General features: G+C 39.5%; 1 protein-coding gene across 5 annotated transcripts in view; it reads left to right on the top strand.

Annotated features, from left to right (window-relative positions):
* DOCK8 (dedicator of cytokinesis 8) overlaps positions 1–21,679 on the top strand; it is an 84,167-nt gene that overhangs the window by 44,503 nt on the left and 17,985 nt on the right. For all 5 annotated transcript variants that reach the window (XM_038124070.1, XM_038124073.1, XM_038124072.1 and 2 more), the window contains 16 exons: positions 780–1,014; positions 1,966–2,130; positions 3,862–4,037; positions 5,801–5,896; positions 6,829–6,924; positions 7,722–7,871; positions 10,225–10,338; positions 11,256–11,411; positions 14,075–14,214; positions 14,801–14,970; positions 16,325–16,470; positions 17,075–17,257; positions 17,865–18,000; positions 18,611–18,698; positions 20,383–20,479; positions 21,185–21,319. In XM_038124070.1, the coding sequence (XP_037979998.1) occupies positions 780–1,014; positions 1,966–2,130; positions 3,862–4,037; positions 5,801–5,896; positions 6,829–6,924; positions 7,722–7,871; positions 10,225–10,338; positions 11,256–11,411; positions 14,075–14,214; positions 14,801–14,970; positions 16,325–16,470; positions 17,075–17,257; positions 17,865–18,000; positions 18,611–18,698; positions 20,383–20,479; positions 21,185–21,319 (2,283 nt within the window). The remainder of the gene's footprint in view (positions 1–779; positions 1,015–1,965; positions 2,131–3,861; positions 4,038–5,800; positions 5,897–6,828; positions 6,925–7,721; positions 7,872–10,224; positions 10,339–11,255; positions 11,412–14,074; positions 14,215–14,800; positions 14,971–16,324; positions 16,471–17,074; positions 17,258–17,864; positions 18,001–18,610; positions 18,699–20,382; positions 20,480–21,184; positions 21,320–21,679) is intronic.

Below are 21,679 nucleotides of genomic sequence, written 5' to 3'. Positions count from 1 at the left end.
GTCACCTGGAACAATAGAGAGCGTGGTGTCCTCTCAGCTCAGCAGGGATCTGCTCAGGCTGTGATTGAAAGGGGCTGGCAGGGCACAGTGCCAGTTTCTGCAGTCTGCATCTTCACTTTCAATGCTATGTGGTTTGGGGACACAAGCTGTGCTGGGTGAGACCTCAGTGATTCCCGTCATTTAAATGCCACAAGAAATTGGATTTTGCCCATCTTACTGAGATGCTGGCTTGAGGCAGATCAGCTTTGCTTTATTTCTGCTGCTTCTCAGTGGCTCTTATCCCTTATTCCATTCTAGCTAATCCTGGTAAATATGTCCTAACAGCTGAAGGCTCTGTGTTTGAAGCAGGTCCCTGTGTTTGAACATGCCCTTTGCAGCATGTTTTTTAAATACAAGTAGGGCGTAATCATACGGCACATAACTTGTAGGTAGCTGGAACTCAGGTGTGAGTGGCAGAGGGACTATCATATGACAGAGTTTTATCAAATAGAAGGAAAAGTCTTTTCATTAAATGAAGTTATCAGTTTAGTCAGGGCAATAACTTTCCTGCCTTTAAGCTGATCTCACCACAGTCTGAATTTGAACCAGATGAATAGGAGCAAAAAAAGCACTGTGTCAGCTGCTTTACAAGTTGATCACTCAGAGCAGCCACTACTGAAAACCAGAAGGGCAAAAATCTTTCCTTTCATCCCATGAGGTGGTATGATCAGGCTTTTCTTAGCTAAAGCTAGCCTGAAATATATCCAACTTTGTTAACTGTGAATGCACTGTATTTGCAGGACAACCATCTGGAGAAGTTTTTCACCTTGTGCCATTCTCTGGAAAGCCAAGTGACTTTCCCCTTTCGAGTGATGGATCAGAAGATTACAGAGGCTTCATTGGAGCATGAATTGAAACTCAGCATTATCTGTTTGAATTCTTCACGCCTTGAACCTCTTGTCTTATTTTTGCATTTGGTACTGGATAAACTTTTCCAGCTGGCTGTGCAGCCTATGGTCATAGCTGGCCAGACAGGTATTTACTGGTTCATGGCCTTCAAGAGGCTTTGCAAGCAACCTAGATATGGCCGGGGGGAGGGGGAATGAGTGATGATTGCTGAAATATTTGGGCTTGGATTTAGTATTTAGGGTGGCACACTTCAGAAACAGTTGTACTGCTCAAGACAGAGTTTCACAATAATTTAATCAGGCTTAACAGAATTGCTGCTTTCCCTTTTCCCCTTTTCTCCTTTCCCCCTGCATTTAAGATTCCTAGTCTCTGGAAGATACATCAAACTGTAGTAATTTACTTATCTGAAAATATAGATCAGAAAGTGGGTTGTGGTTCCACTTTGTTTAGAATTGAGTTGTTTTTCAAGTAAAACTCCAGCAAAATCATTATCCTTCAACTGACACTGCTGTCTCCTTCATATCCTCTGTTCAAAGATCTTTAGACAGAGTTGAGTGAGCACAAAACCAGAGAATATAATTGTGAACACTGATTTTTGTTTTACTAAGATGCCAGTTGCCCATAACATATGTTAAGTCTGGAAGAATGGCATAGTTGCACACAGTGGTGTATGTAGGTAATTTCCTGTCTCATTCAGATAATCAACATCTGTCATCCACTACAATATTTGTGTTAAAGCCTGGTAGCTTGTATTTGTCTGTCAGCTGCAGAGTAATGAGTCTTAGTATTCTGCAAGAAGATAGTTTATAGGAAATGTGTGAAGGCTGCTAGAAATGTAATTAACAGTTTTATGTAGCACAAAGTGACAGAATACCTGTGATTCAGTTGAAGGTCAGTGATTCTGTTTATTGGCCTATGTAGACTTTGGGTCTAGGCACAGCAATTGCTGTCTAAAACTCTGAATTTGTTAAGGACTGAATTGAAACTTGCAAGATTAGTTGTTGATACAAAGAATGCCCTCACTTAATTATGCTGTACCCTTCAGTGCTTACTCTAATTCTTGCCTTTGTTTCCCAGCCAACTTCTCACAGTTTGCCTTTGAGTCTGTGGTTGCAATAGTGAATAGTCTCCACAACAGCAAAGAGCTGAGCAAGGATCAGCATGGAAGGAACTGCCTCCTGGCATCTTATGTGTATTATGTATTTCGTCTGCCAGACCCACAAAGAGAAGTGGTCAAACCAGGTATTGTTGGTGCAAGGGTTGTAGAAATATTTTTTCCTTGATACATGCTGTTCAGCACAGTGCTTTTGAGAGAGGGACTTCAGGCACTGACCTTTAAGATAGCAAACTCAATTTCTCAGACCCAGACTCCTTACCATTTAAGCACTAAACTGTTCTCAGAGGTAGGTCAGGAATATCAGCACTGCAAAGAGCAATATGAATTTGCCCCTGATAATCTCCATCCCTCAGTTATTAATTTAAGATGAAGGGTTAAGGGGAGAGGTTTCCACAGCTACAAGCAATGTTGCAGCTTCATGAAGATGAATGCAAGAGAGATTGCCTAAACTGAAACATTTTCTAGAAGAATTTCTTCCATAAGTTGAAATGGCCTTAAGATGCCAATTTTTTTACTGACCTGTACATTAAAAAATTACTTTCCATGCAAAGTAACCTACTGCAAAGTGGTATAGGGCTGAGCTCACCCAATATCTACTTTGCTTTAAGGATGTCATTGGAGGATAAAATACTGTAAGACCAGCAGGTTTAAACAGGTGATCTTTCTCCTCTTCTCAACTCTGGTGAGGCCATACCTGGAGTGCTGTGTCCGTTTCTGAACTCCCTGGTACAAGACAGACATAAACGACTTGGACAGAGATGGGCCAGGGGGCAACAAAAATGGCAAAGGGCTTGGAAAAGCAAAGAAACAAAGAAAGGCTGAGAGAGCTGGGCTCTTCAGCCTGGAGAAAAGAAACCTCAGGGAAGATCTTCAGTGCATACAAAGAGCTGAAGGGAGAGTGCAAAGACAGAGCCTGGCTATTTCCAGTGGCACCCAGTGACAAGATCAGAGGCAATGGGCACACACTGAAACAGAGAGAACACGAGGAAACACTTCCTCTGAAGGTGACTGAGCACTGGTACAGGTTGGCCCGAGAGGTTGCTCAAGCCTCTCACCTTGGAGATAGTAGAAAGCCACCTGATTGTAGTCCCAGGCAGCTGACTCAAGGTGACTCTGCTTGAGCAGAAGGGTTGGACTAGATGGCCTTCAGCGGGCGCTTCCAACCTCAACCATTCTGATATTCTGTAGAAATCATTATCCTAAAGCCTATAGGGTTCATTTAATTAATTGGTGTATGTTCAATGATTTACAACAAGCAGCTGTGCTGTGGGAGCTAAAGGTATGTAGGCCTTTTTCTCTTTTGAATATTAATTCAAACCCCCCTTGAGGCACATTTAGACTGATACAGGGATATGCGAAAACCTGTGAGCTCACATACACTTGGGCATTTTTTGTCCTGGAGAAATAAGGTCTGTGGTGAAACTGACAACTAGATATCATTTAGTGAAACTCCTGATGGCAGTGCTCCCTGCTTCCTTGGATACTTCAAAGACGGTATTAAATCAAGTACTGAAGGTGGTATTTTGTGTTTAGGCCTGTGAATATTGTATTAATCTACAGCAAATTAAAAAGAGCTGATGGGAAGAAAGAACTATTGTAATAGTGCTGTTACCCTGTTAATCTTTTGGTACTGCTCGTGCAATCACCCTGTTAGCTGTTGACTGGGATAATATCTGTAACTTCTCTTTCAATGCCTGTATAGAGTGCTAATGAAGCAGCTGGTAGTGGGTTTTTCAGGAGCTTTATTCTTTTCAAAATGTTGATGTTGTAACACCACTGAGCAAAACCAGCTTGAACCTGATGTTTGTCTCAAAAATATGTCCTTTAGTCTTAATTCAAACATCTCACTGTGGCAGGGGGAGGCAGCAGTGCTGTTTCGACAGAATCTCGTTATTACACCTTTGGACGCACTTCCGCAGTGTCTGTTGGAAGTAAACTCCTGCAGAGCCGAGTGATAAGCTGCAGCAATCCTGACATCACTGTTACACAAGCTGCTAATGATGAGGAGGTCAAAAACATCATGTCATCCAAGGTAAGAGAAGAAAGTCAAATATCTGAAGAATGCTATGGTGCAAAACCCAATAATCTTGATTTTGTCTTTGAGGGTTGGATTTGCTCCTTGTAAATGAACTGTATGTATCACCAGAAGCATTTTCTGTTTATCTGATTTGGCATAAATACATGTTAAATCCCATTGCTAAATTCTGATGTCTCTTACCAGTGGATAGCAATAGGCAAGAACTCTGTCTCTTGTTTGAGAACTCTGTCTCTTGTTTGTGCTTAGACACTTCACAGAGGCATTTGCTTTTTTTGGCTTGCCTCACTCTCCTGTTATTCCAGATATTTAAGTTCTGTTCACAGCTGGTGACCTAGTCTGGTCCAAGTCACAGAGTCAGTGCAGCCACAGATCTTTCTTCCTCATTTTGTTTGGTGTTATATAGTTCCATATTAAAATAAAAAAAAAAAAAAAAAAAAAAAAAAAAAAAAAAAAAAGAGAGAGAGAGAGAGAAAGTAGTCAATTATATGACAGCAGTCCCATAGCTTTATATCAGCTACAGTGCAGATGCCATGTGCATAATTTGCACCTGGGTCTTTCCAAATATTTTATTCAACCACAGAGTGAAATACAACCTTTCTCTGCATTCTCATCCACTGCTACATATACCACCGATGGCTTGCAGGACAGAACGGTTGACAACATCTAAGAGAAGGATTTTGTTTCCCTGATTGGCACTGGGTGCTCACTGATCTACAGCATCCCAGGCTGTCTCAGAGCTTTATGAGGATGGTTGTGTGCAGCTGTCCGGGGAAACCAAAATCTATAATTTGCCACTCAGCTGGAGCTGGGAAGCTATGCCTCTGGCAAAAGCAGGATTTTTTCCCCTATGCAAGAAGCCTGTTGCTAGTTGCAGCCCTGGCAGAGCTCTACAGCAACACATCTGATGAACTGTATTCCCCCTCACTTTTTTTCAGTATTGTATTTGTAAAATATTGCTTCTCATGTAGGTTATTTTCAGAAATATTTTTAAGTCTTTTCTCTATTGAAAAGACTTCTCACCACCTCCCAAAAACTCATTTCCTCTCAAACCACGACATTGAGCATGTGCATCTCCATCTAAAATGAATAGGTATTGGTCTTCAGCTAATTAAATCAGAACTGGTAAGATACGCAGGCTTTGGCAATTTATTTTATTTGTTCATATGGGCATATATATCCATACATAGCAATTTTTAATAATGTAGATTTGAATTTTATGAATTTTACTCTAATATACTGTGTCCTAGGGTCAGGAAAAAAAGCAAACTAGAGCTCAAGGGATTTTTCCAAATTAATACAAAATTAAAATATTTGATATTACAGCTCCATCACAATCATAAATGTAGAAATTTACAATTGGTTACTGCCGTTTCACTGCATCTTAAATTTTCATTACTTTTAATGGAAGGAAGAACTTCAAGGGGCTAATTATTTTCGATGTAGAGCCGGGGATAAACTCACACCTTTAAAGGGTGAATCGAATCCTCCAAGTAGAGCTGCAGTGCTGCCATTGGGCGCGCGATGGCGGTGCATTTGCACGCTGCTGCTGCTGCTGCTGCTGCTAGGTGGTTTGCGGCCTTGAGTGGAAGGGGGGTGGGAAGAAGGAAAGAGAAAAACTCTTTAGGTGAATGTCTATGCATACCTTAAAAAAAAAAAACCCAAGCAAACCCCCAACTGTGGGTGATTTCTTCTCTGTTAATTAGATGAAGTTAGTTATGGATTTACTATTATGCATTTCTTCCACCTGTGTCCCCCAGCCTGTGGATTACAGCTCCAGTCGGATGTCTTACTACATTGAAGGAACAAATGACATGTCAGGCCTTGGTGCAAGCACAAGACCATCCAATAAAAAGGTAAGCTATGGCTATGCATGAGAGAACTTGCAGAACCTGGAGCATCCTGAGGTAGTGCAGGCAATCAGCCCTTCTAAATGTGGAGAGGAAAGCAACAGAACAAAATATCAACCAGTTTTATCAAACAAGGAATTCGTGGTGAGATATTGAATCTGTGGGTAAACATTACTCAAACTTTTTTGCTTCTGCTCACAAGTCTTTAGATTCTTTATCCAGGACAGATTTAGACAAGTAGCAGCCTGTCTAAATCCTCCCTTTGCTCTCTTTCTCGAGGTCTTGGAGCCTCGGTCATTTTTTCACTGCTGTTTACCTTTGGATACATGTCTTTACATGTTACAGTAAACTCCATTCAGAAATATTTGCCTCCTCTTTCTTCCCTAAAGAATTATTTTCTTTGTCACTTTTTGTAGGTTTTAGAACCAAGCTCTTTGTAGTCCAGATTTGAATTTCCTAAAAGTTTAGATAATTGGGATTGTGTGTCTTGTGTTCAGGTCTCACTGTAAAAAGTATTGTCTCCAACTACAAATGTCTGTACAAGGTCTGCTGTGATTATTGCTCTGTCCTTCTCTTGCAGCACAGAGTTAATCTTACTTCTACCTTCTCTCAGAAAAACATGGATGTGCCAAACAAAAATGCTTAGCAGGTAGTGGGAAACATGACTGCTCCCAAGACAATGACTTGAGGATGGTCCAAAGGCATTTCCTTCTTCAGTTATCTACAGTTCTGGATCCAGAGAAAAACGGGTCCAAAGTCTGTTTGCCAACAGCATTTATTTTGGTGAAATCAGCCTTCTGATCTTGCAAGGATGCCCATACATCTGCAGCTGGCTGCTCACCTTCCAGTATAGAAAGGTTTCCTGCAGGGAAGATGGGGAAAATGAAAGATGAGTTGATTGAAAAGCCATTTTCTAACAGTCTGTGTTTATTATGTAGCATTTCCATGAGGAACTGGCATTGCAGATGGTGGTCAGCACGGGCATGGTGAGAGAATCAGTCTTCAAGTATGCCTGGTTCTTCTTTGAGCTCCTGGTAAGACTCAACAGTGCTATTTTACAATTGGTTAATGGTGGCATGTAGTAGATGCTCCAGGCACAGATTCAGCTGGATGGTGACCTCTTCAGTTATTCTGCTCTGTGTAAAGGAGAGGTCTCAAATAATGAAAGTACAAAGAGTACAAAATGAAGAGTTCTTTGTATTCCTCCTCCTTCCTCATTATGGTAGTGATGGTGAAGTTCTGCATGAACTACATGAGCAGTAGTCCGCAGCTTGCAAAAGACTGAGAAACACTCATCAGCCAAGCCCTTCCTTTTTGGTGAATATCTGTTCCTGTCTTTTACATTTTGTTAACAACATGGGAGCAGTGACAAAGTTCCACAAACTCACAGTTCTGAGGAGCCCTGTGGTGATGCATGTCAGTGGAAAAAACATACTGATTTCCACTGTCAGCATGTAAATAATGCAACATTAGGTCAAGAAATAAGAATTCCACAAGTGTCACTCCTTGTCTGTCATCATAAAGGGCAAAAGTGGCAAGCAGCAGCATTTCAGAACTCCAGATGCAAGGGGTTGGGAGAAGGTGATTCTGATTTCAGGTACTGAGAGTAGCCAACTGCATGAATATGAACAGGAATCAATGTCTCTCTGTATTTGAGCCTTAGACCCTCTGTTGTCATTGCCATGTAGGATTTATCACAGCAGCTCTGAGAAAATGAGTGATTAAATTCAGGGAAAAGGAAGTAGGAAATTTTACTCTTACACACAAACTTAAAGCAGTATTTTACCTCCAGTCTGGAAATTTTTTTAGTATTCTTTTTTCTGCTTTGCAGATAAAGAGTATGGCTCAATATGTTCACAACACAGAGAAGCAAGATAACCCACGAAGAAGCCGATTTTCTGATCGTTTCAAAGATGATATTACCACTATAGTTAGTGTGATTACTTCAGAGATTGCTGCACTTGTAGTCAAACCACCCAAGGTAAGTGGATGAAATAAGCACTATGGATCATTGCTACTCATCTTGTGTTACACTGAGATACACTTAATCTCATTTCACAATCAGCAGTGTTGCTAGAATTAGGCCAATATTCTCACATGGACCTTAGGCGAGAGTTGAGGCACTGTAAAGGGCAGCCTTGTGCTCTCTTGGCAGACTGTTTTTCTTCTGCTCAGTTCCTCAGCCTGCTTCTCAGTGTGGCTGCAGTGTGCAAGAAGAGAATTCCCTTTCCTATTTACAGGAAAGGCTGGACATCCATTTTCAGTTGTACTAATTCTTTATGCCATCTTAGCCAGCACATCAGACTGCAGGCCCAGCAGAACTTCTTCCTTTTATCCCGCTTTGCAGTTACCCTCTATCCTACTGAATTGTGTTTAATTCCTCATTTGAATTCTCTGTAGCAGTGGAATGTGCCATAGAAAGGCAGTGCTCCTTGTGAATGTTGCAAAAGCCAGCCAAAAGTGATCTAACCCTCAATCTCTTTAAAGAGACACTGGACACTTGAAAATTGATGACCAGAAATAAGCCTTAAGTCCCATAAAATTCTTTCTACTTTTAACAAATTGCACTGATACAACAGATTATAAAGTTGAAAGGATCACAAACTGTAATTTATATTTTAACATTGCTACTGTCGGCCTGTATCATTGATACCTCTTTGCAGTGGCCAGTAGAAAAAGCTAAGGCCACAGATAGGCACTGACTGTTGTTCGTTCAGTTGTTGTAACCAACTTTGTTTTCATGCCCCAGAGCTGCCAAATGCACCTAGCCCAGTAGAGTGCTCTGCGGCAGGGCAGGGCAGAGCAGCTGGAAGAGCTGGCCTGCCAGGTCACTTTTCAACAAGCTCAATTTCATAATCCATTTCTTCAAAGTGCTGTGAGGATCAGAAACCAGGAAAGGGCAAGACCAGACAAATTGGGGCAGAGAATGACAGAAGGGATTGTCACTGTTCACCAAAAGGTCGTTCTTGAAGCTCAATCCACTGGTGTGCTTCTATGATAGCCACATGCAGAGAAATAATTTCCACAGAAATGTTTACCTAAGCCATCAGTGACTTGTTTGGTTTTTTTTTTTTGAATACATTGTGAAATAAAAATTTGTTACAATAAAAATGCTTTAACAGACTTGTAGGCTTTGCAAAGAAATTAGTATTTGTGGCTTCTTCACAAGAAATACACTCTTTTTGTGGGCTGTTAATTTAATTCTCATTTTGATAGAATGAGCGTATACACCTGATTGTGTTTGAAAATTCCACTGTTGTGTTTTTGGAATTAGGGCCATTGGTTAGGTGTACAGAGGAGTAGGCAATATGTGTCTAATTTTTAAATCCAAGAAGTGATAATTGATGTTTCATTACATGATTGAGCATGTCAGATTGCCCTGGATTTTTACTGGATTATTCCTGGATCCATATCCCTGGATATGTCTGGCATATGCTTGCCTGCCCTATAAGGTAGTGGAATCAGGTTTTTCTTCACCATAGAAAAGTTTTCCTGTGCAAATTCCAGATTGTAGGGAATATATATTCCTGAACAGTGACAAAAAGCTTGAAAAATGAAAAAGTGAATTGCAGCCACCCTGAGGTGCTGCACACCTCTTTTCACTAGCCAGAGGTGCCAGTACAGGCAATATTTTTCTCAGTCATCTCCTTTGACAGTTTTGAGCATTAAATATGTGCAGATCCCTCAGACATCTTCACTAATTCCTCTTGGTGAACTACATAGGCTACTGAGAGTTTATGATTTAAATTGGTGTGTTTGAAGAATCTGTAGCCTCATTTTAGAGGGTACATGAAGTTCTTTGTGATTCTTACTTGAGGCTGTGTATCTCTGGTAATCAGGCCAATTCCAAGCATACAAGAGCTTAGCTGCTGGACAGTGAACTCCACAGATTTATCTTAACAATATTTTTTTTAAATTTCTAAACAAAATACTTGGCATTTCATCAGCAAAGCCAGTGCAGTTTTTTTCGTAATATTTTATATGTTTTGAGTTCCTATGCATTCCATTATGTGCAATAGGAAAAAAAAGTCATGTGCAATACTGCGACCAATAGGCAATTCAGAACAGGTCTCAAATTCATTGTTGTCAGCCCAAAATGGTACAAAATGTCACAAAGTGACATTTCTCTGTGAAACAGTTGAAATAATTTACAGAAGTGATTCTGTGCAATTTTAACAAGGTCATGTGAACTGGAGAACTGAAACGATTTTGTCCGGTATTTTCCCCAAGATAGTTCTGGGAGCTGACCCCTGCAGTATTTTCATTATTCTAAAAAGTGTTCCACCATTATGTAAGTTTTATACATCATAACTGGAGTGTTTTCTTTTTTTAAGGAAAGTGAACAAGCAGAAAAAATTAATATTAGCCTGGCATTTTTCTTGTATGATCTTCTTTCTTTAATGGATCGAGGATTTGTGTTTAATCTCATCAAACATTACTGTAATCAGGTAGGCACCATGCATGATTGGGATTGCATTTGGCTTATGTGTTTTGTTCTGTTTGATTAGTTTATCCATCAAGACCCTCTGAATTGTGTTAGAGGTCCAGGTAAATTTCCTATTTCCTATTGCATATGCAATGATTTTAAAACCTGTTTTGATTTGTGATCTGCAGGAAAAAAATTGAGTGGAGGTGAAGACTCTTTTGGAAATGTCATACTTTGCATTGCTGCAAAACATCCGTGGAACCATTTTTCTTCCCTTACTTTTTCACTGCCCTTAGCAGTAAGATCTGCAGATAATACAGATCAACTTTCTGATTCCTCCTGCTGAATGCTGTGAGGACAGTATTTAGCTTTCAGGGAGTCACTCGAAATAATACCTCTCTCTTCTTGCTTCACTAGTCTCTGAAAATTAAAAATAAATGGTGATGCAGGATGTTGTTGTGGAATTATTTGTTGTGTTTGATGGGGAGCATTTTCCTTCTGTTTTGTGACCTGTATTTGCCAGGTCCATCAGGTATCTCCACAAATTCCTTCACTGATGACATTGTTGATAAGAAGGGAAATGATGAGAACACTGATGTCCTGTGTTACTTAGCAGGACATTTTATAAGTTTGCCACAGACTCAGAAAAGTTCAGTTTGTTTTTCATTTTTGCCTTATGCAAAAGACAAAAATGTTATATATTTTTGTTTTGGGAGAAAAGAAGAAAGAAACAATTTGTTATCTCTTGGGAAGTTGATAAGTCATCTGGGGAGCCGGGAGAGAGACACCATCATTGTCAAACAAAGAGCACCTAATGTATGGAAACTAGGTACAATGAGCATGTGTCTATGTCGTTTGTGGGGAGCAGGATATTTCACTATATGGTAATTTAAATAATACTAGCCCATCACTTGACACTTTTTTGTTTGTTTTTCCTAGCTTTCAAACAAGCTGAATTCACTCTCCACCCTGATTTCCATGAGACTTGAGTTCCTGAGAATTCTCTGCAGCCATGAGCATTACCTCAATCTGAACCTCTTCTTCATGACATCTGCATCTGCTCCAGCATCTCCCTCTCCCTCCTTGTCCTCCCAGGTGTTTGTCCATTAGATAGGTATTGCATGAACGTCACATGAAGTACATGTAGAAAAATACTTACATTGCTCTGTACTCAAATACTTAAGTTAGAATCAGCCACTGTTGGATCAGGGAGAAAAATTTCCCACTTGAGAAAAAGGGGCAAAGGAAGAAAGGCTACAGGAGTGCTACTGCAAAACTGCATCTACAGGAGTTAACATTGAATGTGACACGGATATATGTGCTCCCCTGGAAACAAGCACATGCACGTTCACAGAAAATGGCTGTTGGGGTAGACACACAAGGCCTGAAAGGAACACAGCTCTTAAGGCCAGTTTAGAGGCACACCCTTATCCCGTCCACACACAACCACAAATATGTATTTCAGTATCTGTTTTGGAGAATTATGGCATTCAGCAGTGCACGCTTTCCATGTGTTTGCCTTCTAATGGAAATTGTTATTTCCCAGGTGGAAATAGATCATACCACTATCTAAGTTAGTGACTAACACATGGCAATTTTCAATATCCTGGAATAGTGAATTTTTGTTGAGCCTTCATGTTGCTAAAAATAGGATTACCATGCTTTCTTTTTCTGGTGTTCTTTCTTTTGGGTTTCTCCCCCACAGTAGTACAGATCATGCTATATCTTTGTCCATGATTCTCTGTGGTTTTTTGAACAGTGTTCTTCTCTTTTTTTGAAATTTATGATTTTCTGTGTGGAAACACTCAGGTGTCCTGAGTAGACCAAGCAATCTGCATCACATCTCATTTCTCCAGGAATTTTTCCGGACTTGGTCTGATACTGGCACAGCTCTAGACTTCCTTAATGTCAGGACCTCTCATGATCTTCCTGACCACAGAGTTCACAAACACATCAAAAAAAAAAATTTGTTGATTGGCACGGGACACACTATTTTGCCAATCTTGTGCTCTTCTCCTCTACATTCTATGGAGATGGTTTTCTACAATGGAGCAAACCCCCTATCAAAGGCTGCTCACATGTCTGTTTTCCACCTCAATGGTCTTGCAGAGGTCAGGACTGGGTTGAAGTATTTCAGTGCAACCCTCTATAACTGCCACAATGCTTGGAGACAAGGGGATGGAATTGAAATTTAAAATGATGGGAGGTACAAAATTCTGAATAATGGAGCAGTTCAAATTCATGGTTTCTTTTTTGAGTGTCATTGCCAAAGAATTGGTTGGATGCTAAGGTGTGCTATATCTCATACCTTAATAACCTGTTGTCACAGGTTCGTAATAGTAAATAATATTTTCTTGAAGTTTTTCCTGGTCCTAAAAGTAAAAGCATCACAGTGCATTTGGTTAATACTATTCCTGGATGCCAAAGAGCTAGAAATATGGCTCTTCCGCTTATGGGGTTAAAAAATATCAACGTAGTTCTTGTAACTAGTTCCAGCAAGTCAGAGCTTGGCTAACATCAGTTTAACTGATCTTTCCTTCAAGCAACATCATCAGCTCTTTTCTCCTTTAGGAGTAACCTACAATGTGCAACCTGTGCAAATCAATAAGGCTTTTGTGGCCCTTGCATGATTTAATGCAGTAGCTGACCACCCTTGCAGTAATTTTGATCTGTCTGCAGGAGTGCTGCCCACTTGAGTTAGACTTGCAGTAGAAATATGGTCTTGTGAATAAATCTTTTGAAATTTTTTGAGAGAAGCCAAACTCACTTAACTGAGTGCTCTACCCTTTGACATTATTTCACACAAACATAATACAGCCAATGCCTGTTTGTTTGAGGTTGAATGGGAGTGGCCTATATGGATCCAAAATGTGGGGCTGCTAAGAGACATGGGGTTCATGTGACCCAATATACTAGAAGATAGCTACCACAGTGTGGTATACTGATACTTCACGTGTTTGGGCTCTGAGGCTATTCCCAGGTCACTGACAGAAATATTGGAAGGAATACTGAAGAATATAGATTAAAAGCAAAATTTGGACTCATAAAACCCAGTAGCTGCAGTGGAGTACAGTCTAAGACTTATGCTCACCTGAGCAAGGGACAAGAACATTCCAGGTGACCTGTGGCACACACCTATGATTGCAGAAGCTAAGAAGTTCACAGCACATATATAGCAGCAACTTTCCATTCCTGGGCTGGCTGTATATCAGTCACAGTCATAAGTTAGAGCAGTTTGAAGGCTGGTCTAAATTATGCCAGCTGCCAGCAAGCTCAGCCAAGGAGTACCAGGGCAAAAGGAAACAAGGTTCACGTGTCTTTCCTGACCTTACTTCCATACTAGACATCATGGACACTGAAAAATGCCCAGAGAACTTCTGACACCTAAGTCCCTCTTAAAGTAGATGCACTGTCTTGCTCTGTGATAGCTATTGGCTGCTCTGCAACAATAAGAACAAGAATGGAGAAAATTCTGACTTTGTGTCCTGTCCAAACTAATGAATACAGGGTAGGAATTTTACATTTCAAACAGTGTAAAATGAGTTGCTCGCACAGAGCAGAAAGGATGAGATTGCATCCTAGCAAGCTTTTAATTTCACACACAGATGTCTTCCTCCAAAATGCCCAACCTACTTTCAGAGTCCATGGTTTTCCTCTGGTAGAGATTTCCTGGTTTTCACATTGACTGTGACTGTGATCTCTTTAATAAACACTGGTTTCAGTGATCATTCTTTAACACTTCTAATATATTTCTGCAGAACTCCAGCTCCTGCTCTAGTTTCCAGGACCAGAAAATCACTGGTATGTTTGACCTCTCAGCTGAATACCGTCAGCAGCACTTCCTGACTGGCTTACTTTTCACTGAATTGGCAGCAGCACTGGATGCAGACAGCGAGGGGTGTGTATCCCAATTTGCCGATGTTAGAACGGGTTACACTGTTACTCTTGGCAAGCCCATAGTTTGACTCCAGGACGGTCCTGCTTCCCCCATGCTTTTCAGTGAGTCACTCTGTAATATAGCAATGACCCAGTCGTGGTTTTATCTGCAGTATGTTCCCCTCAATTAATAAAAATATGCTATTTGTGGTGGTAGTGTTGGCTGAATACAGAAATCAAGAACATAAAATTTCAGTTGCTCTTCCCTCTAAAATGCCTCTGTCTTTGTCTGAACTTAAGCGTTTAGCTAAATTTTGGCCAGAGTTTGATGGTTTTCCTTAAGCATCTCTCTTTACCATGGTGAATTTTTATGAGAAATTTGAAAGACATGTATGTTCTTTGATTGTGGTAAAGTGCATTGGAGATTTATGATACCTATCATTTGCAGGGAACAGGAATCTCTGCTCAGAATGAAAGAGATTATCAAGTGCATACTGGTGTTTATTATTTGTTTCTTTCACCTCCTTTCTATTTATTTAATCTTTGATTTACAAGTGATTTGTGCATGATCCATGAATGGAACTCATGGATGGTTTCTGTGTTAACAGGATTAGCAAGGTGCAAAGAAAAGCTGTCAGTGCTATCCTTAACCTGCTGACTTCCCATGACCTAGATCCACGTTGCTCCAAAAAGGAGGTGAAGATTAAAATTGCAGCTCTTTACCTCCCTTTGGTTGGTATCATTTTGGATTCACTACCGCAGCTCCATGATTTTACAAGTAAGACCTTTTTGTCTTTGAATTTTTCAACTCCGAAGAGAGACTTGTCTAAATAATTTATCAAACATAAGATATTCGTCTAGTAAGATAGAATATTTCTTTACTTAGTGGTAAACTGGATTTTTACAGACAGGAAAAACTTCCGTGTCCTCACTTCATGAGAAAGTGATAGACCAGAGATACATCTGTAAGTGCTCCTGCATATCTCTTAGTGGAAGTTTTCTGACCTTGCAAATAAAGCCTGCAAGGTCTGCAAGAAATATGTAGCTCTACAGACACATAACAGTAGTGAAAATACTGATAGTGATACTGACATCATGTTACACCACAGTTATAGAAATTAGATTGTATTCTCATTTTCTGTTGCGTTTTTGCTGCTATTAACATGATACTAAAATTAATTAATTAAAGGTATATACTTTGGAGAGTATGTTTTTGTCACTGGTTCTGAAAATATTTCACATTTAAATGACTTATCAGAAAACTTGCTAGTATGAAAGTGCTATTTATAACTTTCAATTGGGTAAGGTGAAAGCATTTACTATACATTCATACATATAATATATAAATATAAATATAAATAAATAAATAAATAAATAGGCTAATTAGATCTCACACCATTCTTTTCATCTATTATCCTTCTGCCATAGATGAAAAAAGTTATTATGAGGAAGCCCAGGTATACCAATATGCCTAGGTTTTAGAGTGTCTTTCTTTGAGAATCTGTCACAAGAGAATGTGATCACATTCTGAACACGTGGAGTCCAGCTGATCACTCAGCTTCTCTGAAAAACATAACTTGCAAAATACAAAACGGATGCTCAGAATCAGACAAGATTTTTACAAAACTTTAGTATAAATAACTTTATTCGCTAAAAGTGATGTCAGGAACCAGCAGAGAATATAAGCAGTTAGGTGCCTGAAGTAAAACTTGTCTTTAAGTCAGCAGGCAATACTGAATATGTCAGCTCTTAGACTTACATACTTTGTTGAATATTACCAAATCCATGTCTAGTTTCTGTGCATATCCTCTTGACTGAAATTAACTAGAACTGGATGGTTCCAAGTCTTACAAAATACTGGCTTGGCTTTGAACTTCAGAGATAATCTCATGTTTGCTACCACCTTTTATGTATTTTATGTGTTTGAATAATTTGGCAGTCTTTGCAGATGGCTGCAATTCCTCTTCATAATGCTGTGCCTCTTTCACTGCTTGGTGCATCAGCCAGACAAACAGTCTCAGGGATGGAAGTGCCAATTGTTTTGCTCAGTTACAGACCAGTGGAAAACTGTGACACATGCACAGAAGCAACTGGATTGCCCCTGAAGTTCCAATGGAATATTTCAAATTTAGTTTCAGATATCCGCAGTGGAAAGGGACGCACAGGAAACCCAGAAGAAGAACAAGAGTCTTCAGGTGCAATCAACCAAAACGTGGCCCTTGCCATTGCAGGGAGTCAATTCAACCTCAGAAACTCTGGAATACCTCTGGTGTCACTGGTATGTTCACTGCTCTGGCAATCTCCTTCCTTCTATCTGTTTTCATCTTCTTTTTTTTCCTCCTTTTATCCTTTCTTGCCACTAACAGCTACAGTCATGAGAAACTGCATTTTTCTTTTGTTCAACCCCAACGTATCCCTCATAGTCCTTCTGTCATCTTCTCCTATTCTCTTCTAGTTAGTTAATTGCTATTTTACCATACATTGTTCACTTTTTTCTCCCACATGCCTATTTCCATTTCCAAATCAAATCTAGACTCATTTCTAGATCAGCAAATGCCACGGTGGCAGCCCCACAGTTACAGTCTTACCTGAATCCATGGAAGTGGTTACAGAATCTTTTTCCTACATTTTTATAAGGAAATTATTATACAAGCATGTAGCAAAATGGAGCTTCTCTCAGTCTTTTACTTGCATTCAACTGGTCCTTTCACTAATTACACATACAGTCAAAATTACAATAACTATCACCTGGAAGAGGTCAAATTTACGGAAGTCCAGTCCTGAGATTCTATTCCTATGCAATTTAAATAAGATTATTTCACCCAAATGACCTTCCTCTCTTTTTTCTTCTTTCAATTGACATTTACTTTATATGTTCCTAGCCCTACAGACAGAGTGCCACATTAGGTCCTGATACTACTCGCAACCTTTTGATCTGTTTCCTCTGGATTATGAAAAATGCTGATCAGAGCCTAATACAGAAATGGATTGCAGACCTTCCATCCATGCAGCTGAACAGGATTTTAGACCTCCTCTTCATTTGTGTTTCATGCTTTGAGTATAAGGTAAGTGAAACAAGGCATAGTTTTGTTGTCCTGGTTTGGATCAATTTTTTTCTTTAAATTCCAGCTGTCCAGGGGAAATCTGTTTGAAATGGTTAAATTAGCACTTATCTAACCTAGACAAATTAATTCAGATAAAATAACTGACAATAGCCTTCAAACAAAATGGTGCCGAAACTTTTGAGGTAGTCTTATGAAGGTGTCCTAAGTAGTTTAATAATTTTCTTTTACCTGGGTATTTGAAGGCTATTTTTGGTAGGAATTATACTGACAGCTCCTGTAGGTACTAGACAGGACACTAAGAATGACTCTTTAGTTATGAGCAGGGACTTGATGTCAGCACTCCTCTCTGAGAGGGTCTGTCTGAAATGGACCAAATAACTTTCTCTCCGAACTTTAATTTCTTTCTCTGTAGCACAGAACTACATCTTTCTTTCTATTAGCAGTACATATTGTACCTCTTTCCTCATTTGCAACATTTATTAGACTTCATGTAGTAATCAGTCAAATTCACTACTTTCTGCCCCCTCTATGGGTCTCTCATTCTGGGGATGTATGTTATGATCAAAAATGGAGGCATTGGTGATGATTGCTTTAACTTTACTTCCAGGGCAAGCAAAGCTCAGATAAAGTTAGCACCCAAGCACTCCAGAAGTCACGCGACGTCAAAGCTCGATTAGAAGAGGCTTTACTGAGAGGAGAAGGAGCCAGAGGAGAAATGATGAAGCGCTGCAGAATACCAGCTGGTACTTCATACCATTGCCTCCCTGCCTTTTGAGAGGAACTCAAGTGTCTGTACACATAAATGGGTTTGTTGGGTTTGCGCACACTATCTATTTTCACCATTCACCCTCTGATCCATTTCATCCCCTTTTCACCCACAGTCCATTCCTTTGCAGACCATTCTTGATTTTGCATGGATGAAAATATCATTAGGTTTCAACTGTCCGAGGTGTAGATAGGACTGAGTTCCTCTCATGTCAAGAATATGAAGCGAAGAAAGAAGTTTCAAGATGTTCTAAAAAGTTATGTTAGTGTCTAATCAGAAGCCAAGAAATAGTATCAAAACTATCATGAAAAATGTATTGTTCATAGCAAAAAATGTTGCTTCATTTAATAAATGGAAAATCTGTGGGTTGGTTTTTGCAGGTTTTTGTAGACATTAAGCAAGTTAATGCTCTAAAAATCCTAAGTAAAAAAAGTTATGAGTTTTTTACTAGACCCCCGAACCTGTAAATTGAATGGTTTTAGTTCTGACAGACTGCTACAGAAATATATCTCCTTCTTTTGGCGAGCTGTAAGACTTCAGGTGTCCCCTTTTGTTTTTAATCTCTCTGACGTATGTTGCACTCTCAGGGAATGACAGATCAGCAGGGGTAAATGAAAATTTGCGCTGGAGAAAGGAGCAGACACAGTGGCGGCAGGCAAATGAGAGACAAGATAAGTAAGTAATTTCATTAATGCATATTGCTTTTATTAGAACAAAGCTGCTTGAGGTTTTTATGTTTTGTTCTTGCTCCTAGGATGTTTTATTAAAAAATCAGTAGTTTCATTCCTTTCCCTCTTTTGTCAAAGAGAAAGAAAAATAAAATGTCTCTGTAGCATAAATATTCAACTGTTACTATGATACAACAAAGAGGTCATAAGAATGGAGAGAAGAAGAATTTTAAATTGCTATCTACAGGTTTTTTTTTTTTCCTTCTTATTAACAGTGTGGCAAACATTAGTTAGTGGAAGAGTCCTATACAGAGGCTTGCTACATTTATTTTGGTGTTGCTCTTGGCTCCTCAGTACATAAAGTACTGTGGTGTGTTTTGCCACATTAAATCAGCTAAGCTGGGTTTGACATGCTATATTAAAATTGAGAGGCTCTGTTAGCAGGAGTCAGGGAAGACAGTGCTTTGGGATTTTAGCAGCAGTCATAAGATATGCCAGAGAGGATCCCTTCAGCATGTGGATCAAAGCCCAGTGGTTACTGGAAATAGTCCAAACACCTGTAAAGTTCACTAAATTTGTTCAGTTCTTACTCTTAATGGGATTTCTGCCCTTATTATAGCACTAAAGTTTTTGCAGTCCCTTCTTTTTATTACTTTGAGTCATTGTAGTTATTAACCATATTACTTCCTTGATTTCCTTTCTTAGCCCTCCTCAGAATTATCTGTTTGTGCACTAAAGGATGGCTCTTGTCTTCTCTTGTTTTATTTTTGGGTAAATTATTGCAGCAGAGCAGCTACACATTTTGAAGTCCCTCAGAAGCATGATTGTAAGGGTGTTGCTCCAGCCACAGATACGCCCTAGGAACTTTGGCCAAAGTCACAGGATCTTTAATCTCAAGCTCTAGAGAGCAGCCCCTAGTCAGGCAACAGCACTTTTTTTGAGCAGCTTTGGAAAAAGAAAAATGCCTCTTTGCATTTCTGGATGTGTGAATACACAGTTTTGTTAGTAGCTGCTCCTATCTATGCTTATTCAGCTGCAGAGGTACTGTGTTCCAGACCTTGTTCTTCAGTCTCAGCTAAGATGGTATCTGTGTTGCCTTACCAGTATCTCCTGTCTTTCATCAGTATTTCAGCTCTCTCTTAAATGTCCTGGGGCACTGCTGTATGGACCTGCTGTCTTTTGTTGTCAACAGTCTCAGGAATGAACATTTCAAATTGCTACATTAAACAATGCTTCTATGGCACTGAAGCAATTTCCACTTCGGTCTAGTTTACTTTTTTTTTTACCTTTTTTTTAATGGAATTGTCAGATCAACTATCTATTACTCCATTTCAGAATTTTGTGTCCTGCTACAGGCAATGCATTCAGAAATTACAGCATAGTTTACTGAAGAACTGAACATGACATTAAGTAGCCATTATGCAGATGACTATTAAGGAAGAAAAGCATCTATCCAAACTGTCTAGAGGCCTAGTTTTCAGAAGTCCCCTTTGTGACTGCTCTTTTATGATAGCAGCTTTCCTAATTTCACTCCATAGATTTTAAGAAACTTTTCTGAACACAATTGTCATTGTCTGGTCTTATGGAATCTTTCAGAATGGTATGCATTCATATTCTGGCTTTCTTTAAACAGCAGGTCATCTAACTCTTGGGATACGCTCTGCTTGCTTTAATTAGAATTCCTTTTGCAGGACGAAAGCTGAGCTAGACCAAGAAGCTCTGATCAGCGGAAACCTGGCAACTGAAGCTAACCTGATCATTCTTGATATGCAAGAGAACATCATTCAGGTGAAAAATAGTGGAGGTGGCTTAGTACCAATCCCTGCTCCCTCAGAAGCCAGTGGAAGCAGGATTAATTTTTCCTTTTGTTTCTTAGACAGTGCAAAATACTTTGAGGTCTTCTGTAAACTTGTATAGTGTTGAATAGAAAAAAATTCATAGGTAGGGAGGAGAAAACTTCATGCTTGAAAACCTGTTAGTAGAAAAGCATTTATCTGCTAGACTGTTGTTGTACTGGGCATTATTTTTACATGACAACACTCATAGCACCTAGTCTCCCCACTGTTTTGGTTGTGGGTTTGATCAGAACATACCAGTATGTCTGTTTAGCCTAGATGCTCAGGATATCAAGGATGCAAGGGAAAGGATAGTGTTTGCCCACCACAGGATCAGTTCCTAACCCAAAGTATACATGAAGGATTGGAAAGAATAGAAATGGAGCTTCAAAAATCACTGCAGGAGCTCACAGAGCTTAAAAATGTGTAGGAGAGTCTTCGGAACTTGGAAAATGTTTGGGACATTTCCCCCTCTTTCTTCTTGTCTTCACTGCAGAAGTGCTTTGAAATTTCTCCAAAGCAGATGTTAAAAATGAAGAAACTGCAAATTCTGAACTCCTGGATGTCTCCTGGGCTGGAGAGCAGAACTTCAGTTGCTGTGTGCCAGTTCATTGCTGAATTACCTCATACAGTTATTGTTTTTCTCCTTCCTATGTAGGCGAGCTTTGCAGCAGAATGCAGAGATAATCTCTTGGGAGGAGTTTTGAAGGTCCTGGTAAATTCTCTTGGCTATGATCAGAGCACAACTTACCTGACTCACTGCTTTGCCACACTCAGAGCACTCATTGCCAAGGTATGCTCTTGATATACTTTTGTTTTCATGCTTCCAGTCAAATTAATAGAACAGTATTTGTAGGAGCAGAGCTGTGTCCATTCACTTACCACTTTTCTCTAACACTTATTAAATATATGTTGCATATGTAAGTACAAATTACTATCTATAGGGTTGTTACAGGATTTCTGCATCTGTTATAAGGTTATTTCACTGACCACACAAGATGGAATAGTTAAATCTGGATAATCTTGTAGGTTTACAGTCTACTCTTAAACGTATAAGATTTACCAATAAAAAGGTAAGCAATTCCACTCACTTTATTTCAAATACATTCTGATTTTAATTAGGAATCTTAATGCCAAGAACTGCACAAGAATT

This window comes from Motacilla alba, chromosome Z (genome assembly GCF_015832195.1).
Source record: "Motacilla alba alba isolate MOTALB_02 chromosome Z, Motacilla_alba_V1.0_pri, whole genome shotgun sequence".
Taxonomy (NCBI): Eukaryota; Metazoa; Chordata; class Aves; order Passeriformes; family Motacillidae; genus Motacilla; species Motacilla alba.
Note: the sequence above shows the minus strand (reverse complement) of the source record. Positions and strands in the feature narration are given on the sequence as shown.